General features: G+C 41.7%; 1 protein-coding gene across 10 annotated transcripts in view; it reads right to left on the reverse strand.

Moving 5' to 3' along the window:
* Positions 1-2,725: 2,725 nt before the first annotated feature.
* The window catches only part of LOC137426744 (E3 ubiquitin-protein ligase RNF130), a 188,571-nt gene continuing 176,716 nt past the window's right edge, over positions 2,726-14,580 (reverse strand). For all 10 annotated transcript variants that reach the window (XM_068115622.2, XM_078775077.1, XM_068115587.2 and 7 more), the window contains 4 exons: positions 13,339-13,410; positions 6,296-6,378; positions 5,932-6,028; positions 2,726-4,289 (listed from right to left, as the gene is read on the reverse strand). In XM_068115622.2, the coding sequence (XP_067971723.2) occupies positions 4,026-4,289; positions 5,932-6,028; positions 6,296-6,378; positions 13,339-13,410 (516 nt within the window). In that variant the 3' untranslated portion in view covers positions 2,726-4,025. The remainder of the gene's footprint in view (positions 4,290-5,931; positions 6,029-6,295; positions 6,379-13,338; positions 13,411-14,580) is intronic.

The following is a 14,580-nucleotide window of genomic DNA, read 5'->3' on the forward strand; positions in this document are numbered from 1 at the left end:
ATGTAGTAGATGGACGTTAAGCTGGCCGTCCCATCTGTCGGCATTAGTTTCATCAGGGTGGAATTTATTGAGCATCATCTGGGGATAAATTCATGGAGAAAAAAAAAGTGTTTGTGTGTGTGTGTGTGCGCCTCTGTGAAGGACCATGTGAAAGACACAAAGGACCATGAAGACCCCAAATACCCAAAAAGACTGAAAAGATCCTGAAGACCCAATGGACCCCAAAGATCTAAAATACCCCGAGGATCCAAAAGACCCCAAGGACTCAGAAGACCCAAAACACCCTGAAGACTGTTAAAGACCATGAAGACCCAAAATACCCTGCGGACCCCAAATATCCAAAAGCCTGAAAAGAGCCTGAAGACCAAATGGACCCCAAAGACCCAAAATATCCCAAAGACCCCAAACACCCAAAATATCCAAAAGACCCTGAAGACCCAAAATACCCAAACAATCCCGAGGACCCAAATGACCCAGAGGACCTAAAATACCCCATGGACCCAGAAAACCCCAAGGACTCCGATGACCTAAAATAACCCAAAGACACAAAAGACCCTGAAGACCCAAAGGTCCCCAAACACCCAAAATACCCTGAAGACCTCAAAGACACTGAAGACTTAAAAGACCCAAAATACTCCAAAGACCCAAAAAACCCCAAAAGGCCCCAAGATCCTCAAAGACTCCAAAAACCCATCAACACCCCGAAGGCCCAAAATGCACCAAAGACCCCGAAGACTGCTAAACACCCAAAAGACACTGAAGACCCAAAATACTCTGAAGACCCCAAATGACACAGAGGTCTTAAAAGACTGACAAGTCCCTGAAAACCCAAAATACCCCAAAGACACCAAGACCCTTAATGATTCAAAAGACCACAAACACCCAAAAGACCCTGAAGACCCACAATTCCCCAACGACCCATAAAGACCCTGAATACCCAAAAGACCCTGAAGACTCTGAAGACTGTTAAAGACCCAAATGACCACGAAGACCTAAAATAACCCAAATACCTTCAAATACCCCGAAGACCGAAAAGATTGAAAAAAAAACCCTGAACACCGAAGACCCAAAATATCCCAGTTACTGAAAGGATCAAAAAGACCCAGCAGACCCTGCAGACTGTTAAGACCCCGAAGACCCAAAATACCCCATAGACCCTGAACGACCCAAAAGACCACGAAGACCCAAACAATCCAAAAGTCTGAAAAGACCCCGGATCCCCTTAAATACCCCGAGGACCCAGTGGACCCCAAATTACCCCTAAGACACAAAATACCCTGAAGACCCTTGAATACCCCAAAGATCCACATTGAGGACCCAAAATACTCGACCCAAAAGACACGGATGAACCAAAAGACACAAAAGCCACAGAAGACACTGAAGACCCCAAGGACCCAAATGACCCAGACACAAAAGACCCCAAGGACACAAAATACCCCAAGGACTCCGAAGACCCAAAAGAAGAGTAATTATTCTTCTTACATTGGAATTGTAGATGGTGGCTTGCAAACTGAGCCTCAAGGTCAGTGTACAGAAACGGTATTTTTTTAATCACAATAAATACGAGGCAGAGGGAGGTGAAATTTGCTGCGCATGATGTGCAAAGTGCGCAGAGTAAAACGAGTGTTCATTTACGTCTGTAGGATGTCTAGCAAACAAAGATGATATCAGCACCCCTGACACTAGGCCCAGACTTCAGACTTTGGCATGCTCACGTGGCTGTACCGTCAAAAATTGTTCCAACCCGTCATTTTTGACGGGCTTTATACTAGTAAAATAATCCTCCTCTTAGGGAAAGGAATCATGGACACTAGCCCACCAGCCACGGCAGCACAAGCCTCCTCAAGGTCACCACACCAAAGCCCGACTCTAGAAGATTCTTCTCAGAGCCTTCCTTCCCACTCTCCCTCCACCCACGTCACTCGGGAGGTTGTGACCTGCCGGCCCTGTCCCCCCACCCATGGAACCATTGTAGCTACACCTCTCTGAGGCAGGCCTTTGCTTTATGTGTCCATTGGAGTGTGAATAGCTTGGCCAGCTGATGTTATAAATGTTAGGTATGGCCACAGAGGGTATTACAAACAGGGGGAATTATGCTTAACCCCTGCTACTGATTCACACGGCATCACCCCTCGTATGATTGACATTTAAACACAACCTTAAGCTACATTTTCCCGACTTATGATATCGAAATGCTCCTACATGTCACACGGTCCATTCTATTCCTCAGCAATCCTACCTTTCCTACGGTATTCTCTTACCTATCCCCATAAACGCAACAATATTGTGGGAGAGCTACAAAAATTCCCTTCAAAAGTTTTGCCTTGAACCACCATAGAATGTATGAAATGCCACCTTGTTGAAAACTACCATATTGGAGCAACATCGACCCCCTGAATCAACAGCAATCAATGCCCGCAATGTGTACTTCAGAAACCCACCCTGCGGACTTCAACTCGTCCAAATCCCCCCAGCTAGCACCATTCCTAACTTTAAAGGACATTTAATAAACATAGCTTGATTTAAATCCTGAAATTCCCTACAAAGTATCGTCAAGCCAGGCAATTATCTCTACAGGGTCTTCAGCGGTTCAAAATAGGCCCTCTACCATCAATCATCTCAGGGCATCTTGGAATGCTCAATGTTGCCTCGAAGCAGCATCAACGTCACCTTTAAAGTGATAAGTGAATAAAGGAAAAATAAAATAACAACAAAACAACAGCAGTAACAAAAAGTAAATTTATTCATCCTTAAAATTTTACATTTTCTTTCCAAACATTTGATGGAATATGTAAGCAATTAACAGTAATACTAACAAACAAGCAGCAAAGAGGGAATGGCACATAATAAAATCACGATGACAACAATGTAGTTATGAAGGCAAAAGGCAACGTTTCATCACAAACCGTAACTACCTGAGAATAAGGAAAACTATAGGGAACAAGACATGGTGTGCAACAAGCAGTCAATGGAACATGGTAGTGGTTGGCACCACCTGATTGGCCAATAATGGAATGTCCCAATGCCCTCTGTGTTTCAAATCACTCCAGTCTCCACCACTGTTCAATGCGAATGGGAAGGTGCAGCTACAATACAATTCACTTTTGAATCAGTCTGGACAAAAAAAATAATTCAAAAGCTGTACAAGTAAAATAAAAACAATATTTAATTTGTACAGATTAAAATTTTAGATGATAATACAATATTGCACAACAATTAAATTTTTATGCTCCCAAATACCGTGGATTGAAATGGCTGTGTCAGTTGAGTGGGGAAGATATGATGCAGTTAAGGGTGTAGTACTGGTGAACAGGTGATTTTTTTTTTTTTTTTTTTTTTAGCTGAACAGTTTCCTTTTAGTCTTATAAACAAGAATCATGCTATTAGAGGTCATAGAAGTACCCCTAATTATTGAAAAATTCAAATTTCAATTCACTTCAATATAATATATTTTGCATGAAATTTGTTATAACTTGGGAAAGGCATCATTCTTTTGGGCTGAAATTTGGACAGGATATTCAGAATATCACTTCCTTTAAAATGATGAAGGCTTTTGTTTATAGGAGTAGCCATTGTGGATTTATTGAAGGACAACCAAGTTTTATCTGGTAATTGGCATAATTAGCTAATTAGTGAACATTTGACATAATTTCACAAAATCCTCTCATCCGGTAGTAGAGTAACACATGTATAATACATGTACCAAGTTTTGTGTGAAAAGAATGATAGGTGACATAGAAGATAGAAGTAGAAATGTGTTCTTTGTTTTTCCTTGTTTTTTATTGACGGTCTAATTTATGCAAATTATATGCATGTAATATGACAAGGAAGCGTTGAAACTGGTCTGAGTTAAAGCCAAGATTATATCTTTCAAGAAAAACTGAAAATTAGATATTAACTTGACCATTTTTTTGTGTAAAGGCCTCTCAAAGGTACCTACGTAGTTTTCTCAATTTTTCACCAGTACTACACCCTTAATGCAGGGTGGAAAACACAAACTTACTATGGTATTTTGTTGCATCCCATCAAACCCTCATACGGGCATACGCCTCAAGTCGACGGCACACTTCTGCAGATGTCGCACGGCCGGCGTCGTCATTGACCGACGTGTCAAGGTCAATTTCCGTGTATATGTTTTCTGGAAGCGCCAGGGGAACAGTCATTGCAATTGTAGATATGCTCGCCGTTGCCCCAGAAACAGACATGTGACCAGTTTCTGCAGAGGCTTCCTCTGGAGTGTTCTCAGCAGATTCTGTTGACTGTTGGGCCTGGGCTGTATCCAACTCGTCCTGAACAAAATAATAATAATAATTAATAACAACTCGCAAAGAAACTGTCCTGACAAACGGTTTAAATCCCCCACTTTTATGACTCCTAATAGGCTTTCACCAAGTGGTGCATGCAATTCGATAACATTTACATCGAGAAAATCTCTGTCCTCCCCCACCTTGAACTGCCAGGACTGCTTTTTCTTTTCCGTCTACATCTACAGCATTGCGCGGCACATCCCGAGTACAACCACCAGTTTTCAAATCGTTCTGTCCAGCGGTTTTACGAATGCGTAGTAGTCAAGCAAACAAACCCACAAACAAACATTTGGGCCTCACTGTCAACCATGATCTTTCTTGGGAAAATCACACTTCTAAGTTGGCCTCCAAAGCCAGATGTTGACCGAGCATTCTCCGCCATGCAAAGGCCTTCCTTGTAACACCGGAACTCTTATCCGTCTATAAGGCTTTCCTCCGCAGCTTGATGGAGTACTGCTCTCCCCTCTGGGCTGGCGCACATGCCTCACACCTTGCTCAGCTTGATGCAATGGAAACCAAGGCCTCCAAGGTCATTGGAATCTTCCGCGATGAAGCCGAGTCTATGCGCTTATCACTTTCACATCACACACTCACATTGCACACACGTCAGTGGTCACCCTGCCTTCTTCCACCTCCTCTCTGGTTTTGCACCCTCTGCTCTCTCCATGCTCTCTACCCCTCCCTCCCCAGGTTATACAGGACACACACAGACTACTAGCAGCCCCCTTATGGTGAAATTCCCAAAATCCAGAATCAATGCTCACCTCCACTCATCCCTTCCTTCTTTTCCCCACCTGCAGAACAAACTTCCACATTCTCTTCAATCTCATTCTTCCCTCCAGGTTTTCAATACAGCTCTTTGCAACCATCTAAGATCATCCCCCATGTAAAACCAACATCTTTTTTTTACCCCTGTTAACATGCTCCCCCAAATTCCACCTCTTTCCAAATTTCCAGCATTTCGTTCCTGAGAGTTTGCTTCTGTATCCATCTTGTTCACCCCACGTTCCCCGAGCCCTAGTTCTTCCCCACATCCTTTATTTCTCCAAGTCTCCCACTATTTTGTCACCCAACCCTCCTGTTGGTGTGTTCCCCTATCCCTTTCTATTGCTCCTTTTCTTCTGCTGCGATCCGTCCGATGTTCTAGCTCCTCCACGTGCCTAGACTTTGAATACAAAAAAACAAACAAAAAAAACTACAATTATAACTAAAATGAGGAGGAGAAAAAAAGATAACTACAATTCACTGCAACCATTAAAATGATGAAAGCACAACAAGGTACCCATGGTGAAAGAATGAGTGATATGTCGAGTTTACAAAGCTCAAGATTTGTATTCATCCTGTGCACAGACAGATGTCCAGTGATTCATGTAGATGGCTGGCAGCTATTTACCGCCTTCGATCAGCCTGGCAAGCAGGAAGCGGGTCCAATTTACCTCCAGTGCAAAGAGCAACATGACCCACACGAACGAAATGCTGTTAGTTAGTTGCATTAACAATTAAAACCTGCCAATTAAAATCAGCAATTATGTGGACATCAGACTTGTCATTGTGAATGGGTTGCTGTTGATGTTGGCATACAGTACGTTACATAGTACATATACGGAAAGGACAATAGGCAGACCTTCATTCCTAAAGCTTTCAAGATGTTGAGTTTGCACATGGGGCAAGTTCTGTGCCCCATAAGCCAGGGATCCACGCAGTGCCGATGATACTTGTGCCTGCAAACAACAAACGACCATTCATAGTTGGAAAGACTGTTGGAAATGTACATTTGAGCACTTGTCTCATGATGCTCCAATTCCAGGTCGATGTCCAAATTCTGACCAATTGTCCACAGTCTCCTAAGATGCACAAAGCTCTTCCACGAGCCTTAGGACACTGTACAAAAAAAAATGTAAACGAAAAGCCACAAGTCAGTGAGTGAGTCATACATAACGATGTGAGCAATATCACATGACTGCTTGCCCAATCGTGCCAAATAATACCTGCATGGCAGTATACGGAGCACGTCTCCAGCACGGTAACACTCTATGCAGATGGAACACGGTTCAGAGTCTGACTGTGTCTCCTGATAAGTAAACATAACATGTTATTAACATGCTGTCCAGGATTTAAGTAGCATTATAGTAGTCGTAGATTTGAGAAGAGATTTTATGAAATATGCAGCACAGCACAGCACATCACATCACATCACATCACACTTTACCTTTTCAATGAAAGGTGAAATAACTATGGGAGTGATTAATGTGCCAGAATAAGAAGGAGCTGTGGAACTGCAGCAATAGCAGTTTTTATATTCTAGAGCGTAAGACTAAATAGGGAAACGTCTTCCTCCCACACCGAAACCAAAGGATTACAGCGACGCAGAACAAGTCTACACCATGATGTAACGCAAGGTTGGAGCAAATGCTGTGATTGGCTGAGTAAGGAGTGATCTGTCGTTCAAGGATACATTTTCCCTTTTATTTACTTATTCAACATTGGTAATATGGAATTCATCCTCATGAGAGTTTGATATAGTTACAAAGTGGGGAATTAAAGGATCCCTATAGCAACGGAGTGAATTTACATGAAACCAAATTATAGATTTGCAAGCATCATTCAAAAATGACTCAAACATTTGAATGTATTTGGTATTGCAAAGGTATATCTGTGAACATTTCCACTAACCACAAAATTATTCCTGCTTATGAGTACGCAATAACCTTGTACATTTCAGATATGCCAGTGAGGATTGAAATACCCTGAGCTGGGCTATGCATCAACATGTGCGACGTGTCTATTTGAAGGACATGAAGATTGTGAAAGATATTGGTGTCTTGCGAGAAGAGGAGATAAGTTATCAACGCCATTTTTCAACAAATTACAAATTTCTGTTCTTACATACAGGCAACACTGAATCAGCAGTCCAGCTGCTTTCACAAGCTTTTCACAAAAACAAACAAAGATAGTTTTCACAAAGTGTGTCAGAGATTAAAAAATAACATTTATCAGGTGTAATTGGATCGCCCTACAGGAAGAGACTATTACCTCTGTCACCGAAGGTGGAGGAAGCTATGCTTCCACCCCCGTTTGTCTGTTTGTTTATGTCAATCGCCTACAAATCACATTTTTATTCCGATATTCACAAAACATAACCACCTGGTAGAGGTAGTAACAAGTTGAGCCTATTGTTGTTGAGGTCAATAGCTCAAAAGGTTAAGGTCACATTCCATCCGATTGACATAATTATATATATATATATATATATATATACATATATATATATATATATACACAGACTTGGCGTTTAATATGGAATATTTATTTTTTCTTGACTTGGGTTTACTTTCTTAACTCAGTATATCAATCTGGTGAGTTTCTTTTACACTTTGGTGATTTATTTGTTAAAAGAACCATGTCACTGATTGTTGCAGCAAGAAGTCAACAACAAGATTATATCACAGGTGGCGTGGCAAAATGTACGGACAGGTGCATTTGATGATTGGCTTCACAGTCGGGTATACAAGGGTTGTTGCGTTCTGTATTAGTGGAATACAACTGCTGCACGTCTCCAAAAGTTATTGCCGCTTCCTCTGGAGATGGTCCATCAACTCGACAATGCTGTTTGTCATGGAGTGGTGGCTTTACGAAATTACGGCATGAAACAGCGTGCTATTGCTCGGCAGTATGGCATCACTCAAGGTCAGGTGTCAAAGATCCTGAAACGACATGTTCAGAGGGGTGTCCCTACTCCAATACCGAGGCCAGGACGTCCCGCAGAACCACAAGGAGGGATGATCGCCAGCTGCACCGGTTAGTCCGCAATGGCCATACCAAGTCAGTGAATCGGCTTAGGGCTGAGTGGCAGCAACTGACAAATGTGCCTGTATCCAGAAGGCTAGTCAACCAACGACTGGTTCAAGCAGGCCATCGTGCCAGGCGTCCCCTGAGAAAGCCACGCCTGACCAGACAACACCACCAGCGCCGATTGCAGTGGGTCAGAGAGCACCGTCAATGGCAGCCAGGACACTGGAATCACGTGATCTTCAGTGACGAGTCTAGATTTCTGGTGTATCGTCAAGATGGCCACGTCCAAGTGCACAGACAAGTGCATGAAGCCTACAACAAAGATTGTATAGTGCCAAGAGTCCAAGCTGGAGGTGATGAGGTGACCGTTTGGGCTGCTTTTCATGCAGGGGGCAAAACTGACCTGGTTGTTCTGAATGGAATCCTGAACCAGTTCAAGTACAGGGCCATTCTGGAAGAAACATTGTTTCCGTTTGCTCGTGCAGCCTTTCGAGGAAACTTTGTCTTCCAAGATGACAATGCATGGCCTCATCGTGCTCGCATGATCCAACACTTTCTTGCTGACCGTGGTGTAGAGCATATGGAGTGGCCTGCCATGTCTCCGGCAGGGATATCCAATTGAGAACTTGTGGGCAGAATTAACGCGTCAAATCGACCACTTGGACCAGCAGCCAACCTCAGTGCGTGAATTGCAGCAGGCATTTGTCACTGCATGGCAAGCGATTCCTGTCTAAACCTTGGCAAATCTCGTGAACAGCATGCCTCAATGTGTACGTGCTCTCCTGAATGCTCGTAGGGGTTACACGAAGTACTGAACTGTTATTTTACTGTCCATAATCCCAGTCGTAATTTAACTTTTGTTTTTGTTAAAAAAAATTGGGCTAATGTGCAAAATAATGAGATACTTCTGGAAAACGTACAGAAGTTTAACACAGTACTGTCCATGAATTGAGTTCGATATCAGTTTACATCACTTTCAAGGATCAATTTATTTGCTTCGAAATGTCAAATGTGGTTTTTGTTTCTTTTAAAGGTCACATTAACAAAATCTCGAATAATTTCAACATAATTCCAATGAACTTTTGGTTCTAAGACATCTTGAAAAGTAAGTTCACCCCCACAAAACAAATTCCATATTAAATGCCAAGTCTGTATGTATATATATATATATATATATATTCTCGCTTACTCATTCTCGCTGAATTAACGCCAGGGGGGTTGACTCAGCCTGTCATCCTTCCGAGGTCGGCTAATTGAGTACCAGTTCACTGGTAATTCCCTGTTTGTCGTTAAAGGCGGCAAAAAGGGTTGGCGTCAGGAAGGGCATCTGGCCATAAAACATTGCTTCAAATAGGGGACCGAAAAACAACAACAACCACGGTTCCCGAAAAAGGCCAACCCCCGCTTTGCAGGGAAAAATGGCCTCTGAAGGTGGTTATATATATATATATATATATATATATATATACATATATATATATATATATATATATATACATATATATATATATATATATATATATATATATATATATATATATATATATATATATATATATATATATTATACATTATACAATAAAGCAGGAGTGTCTGTCTCTGTCCGTCTGTCCCGAACTACTCCCTCAGTTTGGGGCAAGCCCCGCCAAATTTTCTGTGGACCCTTGTGGGGTTCCAGCAGGTGTCCTGAGGTGCGTGGGAGATTTCATAAATGTTGCAATACCACTATGATTTTGAGTTTCCACCCATATAAAACTTCTTTCTTTCTTTCTTTTTTTTCTTTTTTTTTTTGTCTCTGTCTCTGTCTCTGTCTCTGTCTCTGTCTCTGTCTCTGTCTCTCTCTCTCTGTCTCTCTCTCTCTCTCTCTCTCTCTCTCTCTCTCTCTCTCTCTCTCTCTCTCTCTCTCTGTATGTAAACTCAACATTGGAATGCATCCTCAACTTTTTGAAATATTGTGCTATATATTGTTTTTAGCCCCATCTCTCAATAATGAAAAATCACAATAAAATTTTTCTTGTGTATGGATCTGGATTCGGATCTCCACCAAAATCGAATCAATTCTTCCTTGTCACACACCCGAATTGTGTATCAGGTTTTGCCCAAATATGTCCACAACTTTTTGAGATATTGTGCTACATATCGTTTTTGCCCGATCACTCAATGGTGAAGAACTTAAAAAATTAAGTAGCCGGATCTGGATCTTCAAGAAAATTGAATCAATTCTTCCTTGTCACACACCCAACCCCTCCATCAAATTTTGGCCGAATCCGTCCACAACTATATGAGATATCCTGTTCTCAAACAAACAGGCAGTGATTGAGATTTGTCTCAGAGATTGCAGACCCTCGCCAGGACGTGTTTTTAGTAGTTTTTAAGGCTTTTGTATTAACACAATTATGGCAGCCGAACCACGTGACCGATGACGTCATTATTATTATTTTCTCCACAAATTTATCCCGAGATGACGATCAAGAAATTTCACCTTGATCAGATGAAGTTTCATACTTGTCGAATTATGATGTCATAATGGAGGGACCTATGACATCATAATTAACATATGTTATTCCCCGTGGAGAGTTCTTTACAATGAGCCATGTGTCCATTTTTTCTATGCAGCGCTTTTGGAGATATAAGGTGCAATTTTTGGGGGTTTTTCCAAGATGGCGCTCGTACCACGTAACATATCACGTCATAATTATCATTAGACAATTCCGCAGGAGGAGGTGCACCTATGCTGAAAATTTCCTGTCAATCGGACCAACAGTTGCAGACAAAAACGTACTTATTGTGTGCGGACAAACAGGCAGACAAACAAATGAAAAATCACTCGTAGAGCGACAATTGGCAAAAAGAGAACAAAGTAGAATGGCACTCAGTAGAGCATCCTTTTGACTTCACAAATAATTGGTGGTTGAATTCTGTGACCTGATATGCAAATTGTCTTCATATTTCAAGTCAATCGGATGAAAATTAAGGATTTAAAAAAAAGTGAAATGGTTGTTGACCTTTGGCCTATGCTGACCTTTTGGCCAATGCTGATCTTAAAAATAGTTGTTGGTTGAATTCAGTTAACTGATTTGAAAATCCTATTCAACTTTCAAGTCAATCGAATGAAAATTGAGGATTTTAGAAGTTTGAAAAGGTTGTTGACCTTTTGGCCTATGTTGACCTTTTGGCCGAAGTTGATCACCAAAATAGTTGGTGATTGAATTTAGTTAGTTGATATGTAAATCCTATTCAAATTTCAAGTCAATCGGATGAAAATTGAGGATTTTAGAAATTAGAAACAAGTGGTTGACCTTTGACCTATGTTGACCTTTTGACCTCAAAAATAAATAGGATATTGTCGGACCACAATCTCTTCCGTTTAATGAAGTTTTGTGAAGATCGATTTAAAATTGTGACCTGTAGGCAAGTATAAGTGAGCGGACAGACAAACACACAAACACACACAACCACACAAACCGGAGTGATCAACATACTTGTCAATTTATTTATTTATTTTACCAAGTAACAAACGGACTCGAATGCAATATCCTCTCCTCTGGCGAGGATAACAAGAATGGCATTCACATAGCGCATAGTCTCCATCGCACATAGTCTCATCAAAAATGTTCTCGTTAACAGAACACTACTATTATGGCCCATATACCCATATCATCCATGTACCCTATGATGTCACATGGTTTTTTCGCATGGGGTAAGTATGTCATAAATTAAATTCTTCCCTCACATCAGGTCATAGATCAGATAAATGAAGTTTCATATTTTTGGATAAAGATTTCAATTCAACCAATTATGGCTAGAACGCCACTTCATCAATGATTCTCCCCTATACAGTATATCCCATGGGGCGTTGATAACATATGCCAAGTTTCATTTTTAAGCAGTGAAGCCACTTCAATATTTTTCTATGTCCTTCTGTCCATCCGTCCATCAACAATGAGGAAAAATAACCTTTCTAACCCACCGTGATTAATTCTAAAGGGTTCTAAAGGGTGATTCTAATGGGTTTCGTTTGTTTTTAGGCTTTGCCTTTTTTATATTAAAAAAATATCCTCTTATCTGGATCTAGATGTTCACCAGAATCAAATCAATTCTTCCTTCTCACACACCCAACATGTCCACCAAGTTACGTCCAAATCCGTCCATAACTTTTTCCGATATCATGCTATATATCGGTTAAGCCCCTATCTCTCAATGGTGAAGAATCGCTTTCAAATTCTGGTATCCGGATCCGGATCTTCACTAAAATCGAATCATTTCGTCCTTGTCACAAAGTCAACCTCTCCACCAAATTTCGTCCGAATCTGTCCACAACATTTTGAGATATCCTGTTCACAGACAGACAGGGGTGAAAACATAACCTCCGTCCATCATCGGTGGCGGAGATAACGATACTCAATTTGACATCGGTGGCAAATAAAAACCGAAAAATAGGGAGGAAAATGATGTGGAAAACAAAAGCACCGACAAGGGATCAGTCATGCCAAAGATGACCAAAAGTAAAATGTTGTATCAGTAAAAGAAACTGATGAGAAAATGTGTGATTTTAATCTCTGTAGATAAATTATAAGCAAGTTGCCTGGAAACTATGCTGCACTGCTGCTACAGTGCTACGGTATGAGCACCCTGTATACAATAATGTATATCAGCCAATGTTCCACAGTCAGACATAGCTTACCTCTTGCTCCTCATCTGTATATGAAGATTATGAATAATTTACGGTATGGTCACTTGCTGATTTTGAAGAGACACACAATCCTTCCAAGGGCTCAAATTGATCAGGTTGTGTGTACAGTACATCAGGTTATAGATTCTACAAGATTGACAAATTCCATTGCAATATTTGTTCAAACATGTAGCATAAGCAAGGGCTGGCAGGAATGCTTAGAGGTATGTCTACTTAACTGTCTGACTTGAGTTGGAATTTCTACCAGCTATCAACTGCCACCCTGGTATTTCACATGCAGAGTGAGGCATCAATGTGTGAGTTGTCACTCAGATTAAGAAGCCACAAGACATGTCTATGGGCCTTAGAGATTCCATGGCATATAATGGTTTGACAGCAGCTACCACCGAAATAAAGTCAGAAAAATTCCATACTTGATACAACAATCAGCAAAACAGACATTTGGCTTTAACAATGTTTGGCCAAAAATTAAAGGCAATGAAGAGACAAGGACAGCAAAACAAGATCATAGATTCACATCTGTTTCACTTCAGGCAGTTAACTCACCAGGTCTTGGGCCTTCAAAGTCTTGGTGTCCATCATAGCAATGGCCCTTTTTGCCTTGGCCATCAATGCAAGCTAAAATAAGAAACATTCATGTAAGCACAAACCACATGTCTTCCCTGCTGTTCTGATTATTGTTTCATGTCAAAATATCCTCCGATATGAAAGAACTTTTTAAAAAACAATTATAATTTCGTTGTGATGATTGCTGAACTTTCCTTAAAGCAAGTTCATCACATTCCTTTTCCACAAGCTACCCTGCACTCCACATTGCAAAAAATAAAAACTAGAACGGCACTCTTCGACATCACGACGTCGACTGATATGCCTCCGCCCACATTATGACATCATTATAATACTTGCATCAACTCTAGATGACGGACCCAGATTGCGCATATCATATTCCCGTCAGGAAGCAATTCATTGTTACCCGGTGATGCCGGGTACTTTTGCTAGTACGTACGTACGTACGCACGCACGCACGCACACACACACACACACACACACACACACACACACACACACACACACACACACACACACACACACACATATATATATATATATATATATATATATATATATATATATATATATTGTTACGGACACGACTTAAGATGTTGCTTGACCGAGCGGAATGGCCGCCGTGTTCGCACAGTTTACCCGATTCTTCCCCAACTCACCCGATTCCACTCGAACGTTGGCCGAATCGCGCTACGCTAAATCAATGAAGGAAAGGACACAACGGCTGGGATAAATGAAACGACACAAGGGGGTACAGTTCTCAAGACCTCCGGAGGAGGATATAATTGGTGATGCAGAAAAGGGGTAGATTACAAGGTAAGAGGTAAAGCACAGAAAAGATGGGCACTTAGACACAGTCTTATCTTATCCCCGACAGACCACAGACAAACGGAACAAGACTGACTTACACAGGGATTGATGGCAGGGAAGGACAGGCAGTCGATAGCACAAGGTGCACCTTGGCTCAGGGACAGGATACAGCACGGTCCAGTAGATGCAGGGAGGTGTCACAGCGCTCGGTTGGTGGCGTCTCTCTTCCTTCAAGTCCAGCGCGCATCTGACGTCACCTCCCTCTTCCTGCGCATGCTCAGTGGGGAGTGACACGCCCTCGGCTCGTTGGCTCCGCCCCAGATGGAATCGGTCCGCCGCTTCTATTGGGTGCGGGGGGTTACCGGGCTCCGCCCTTGACGAGGAGCTGACAGCGAGCCCCTACGTGGTAAC

The sequence above is a fragment of the Myxine glutinosa genome, chromosome 1, assembly GCF_964187855.1.
Source record: "Myxine glutinosa chromosome 1, kmMyxGlut1.1, whole genome shotgun sequence".
Classification (NCBI taxonomy): Eukaryota; Metazoa; Chordata; class Myxini; order Myxiniformes; family Myxinidae; genus Myxine; species Myxine glutinosa.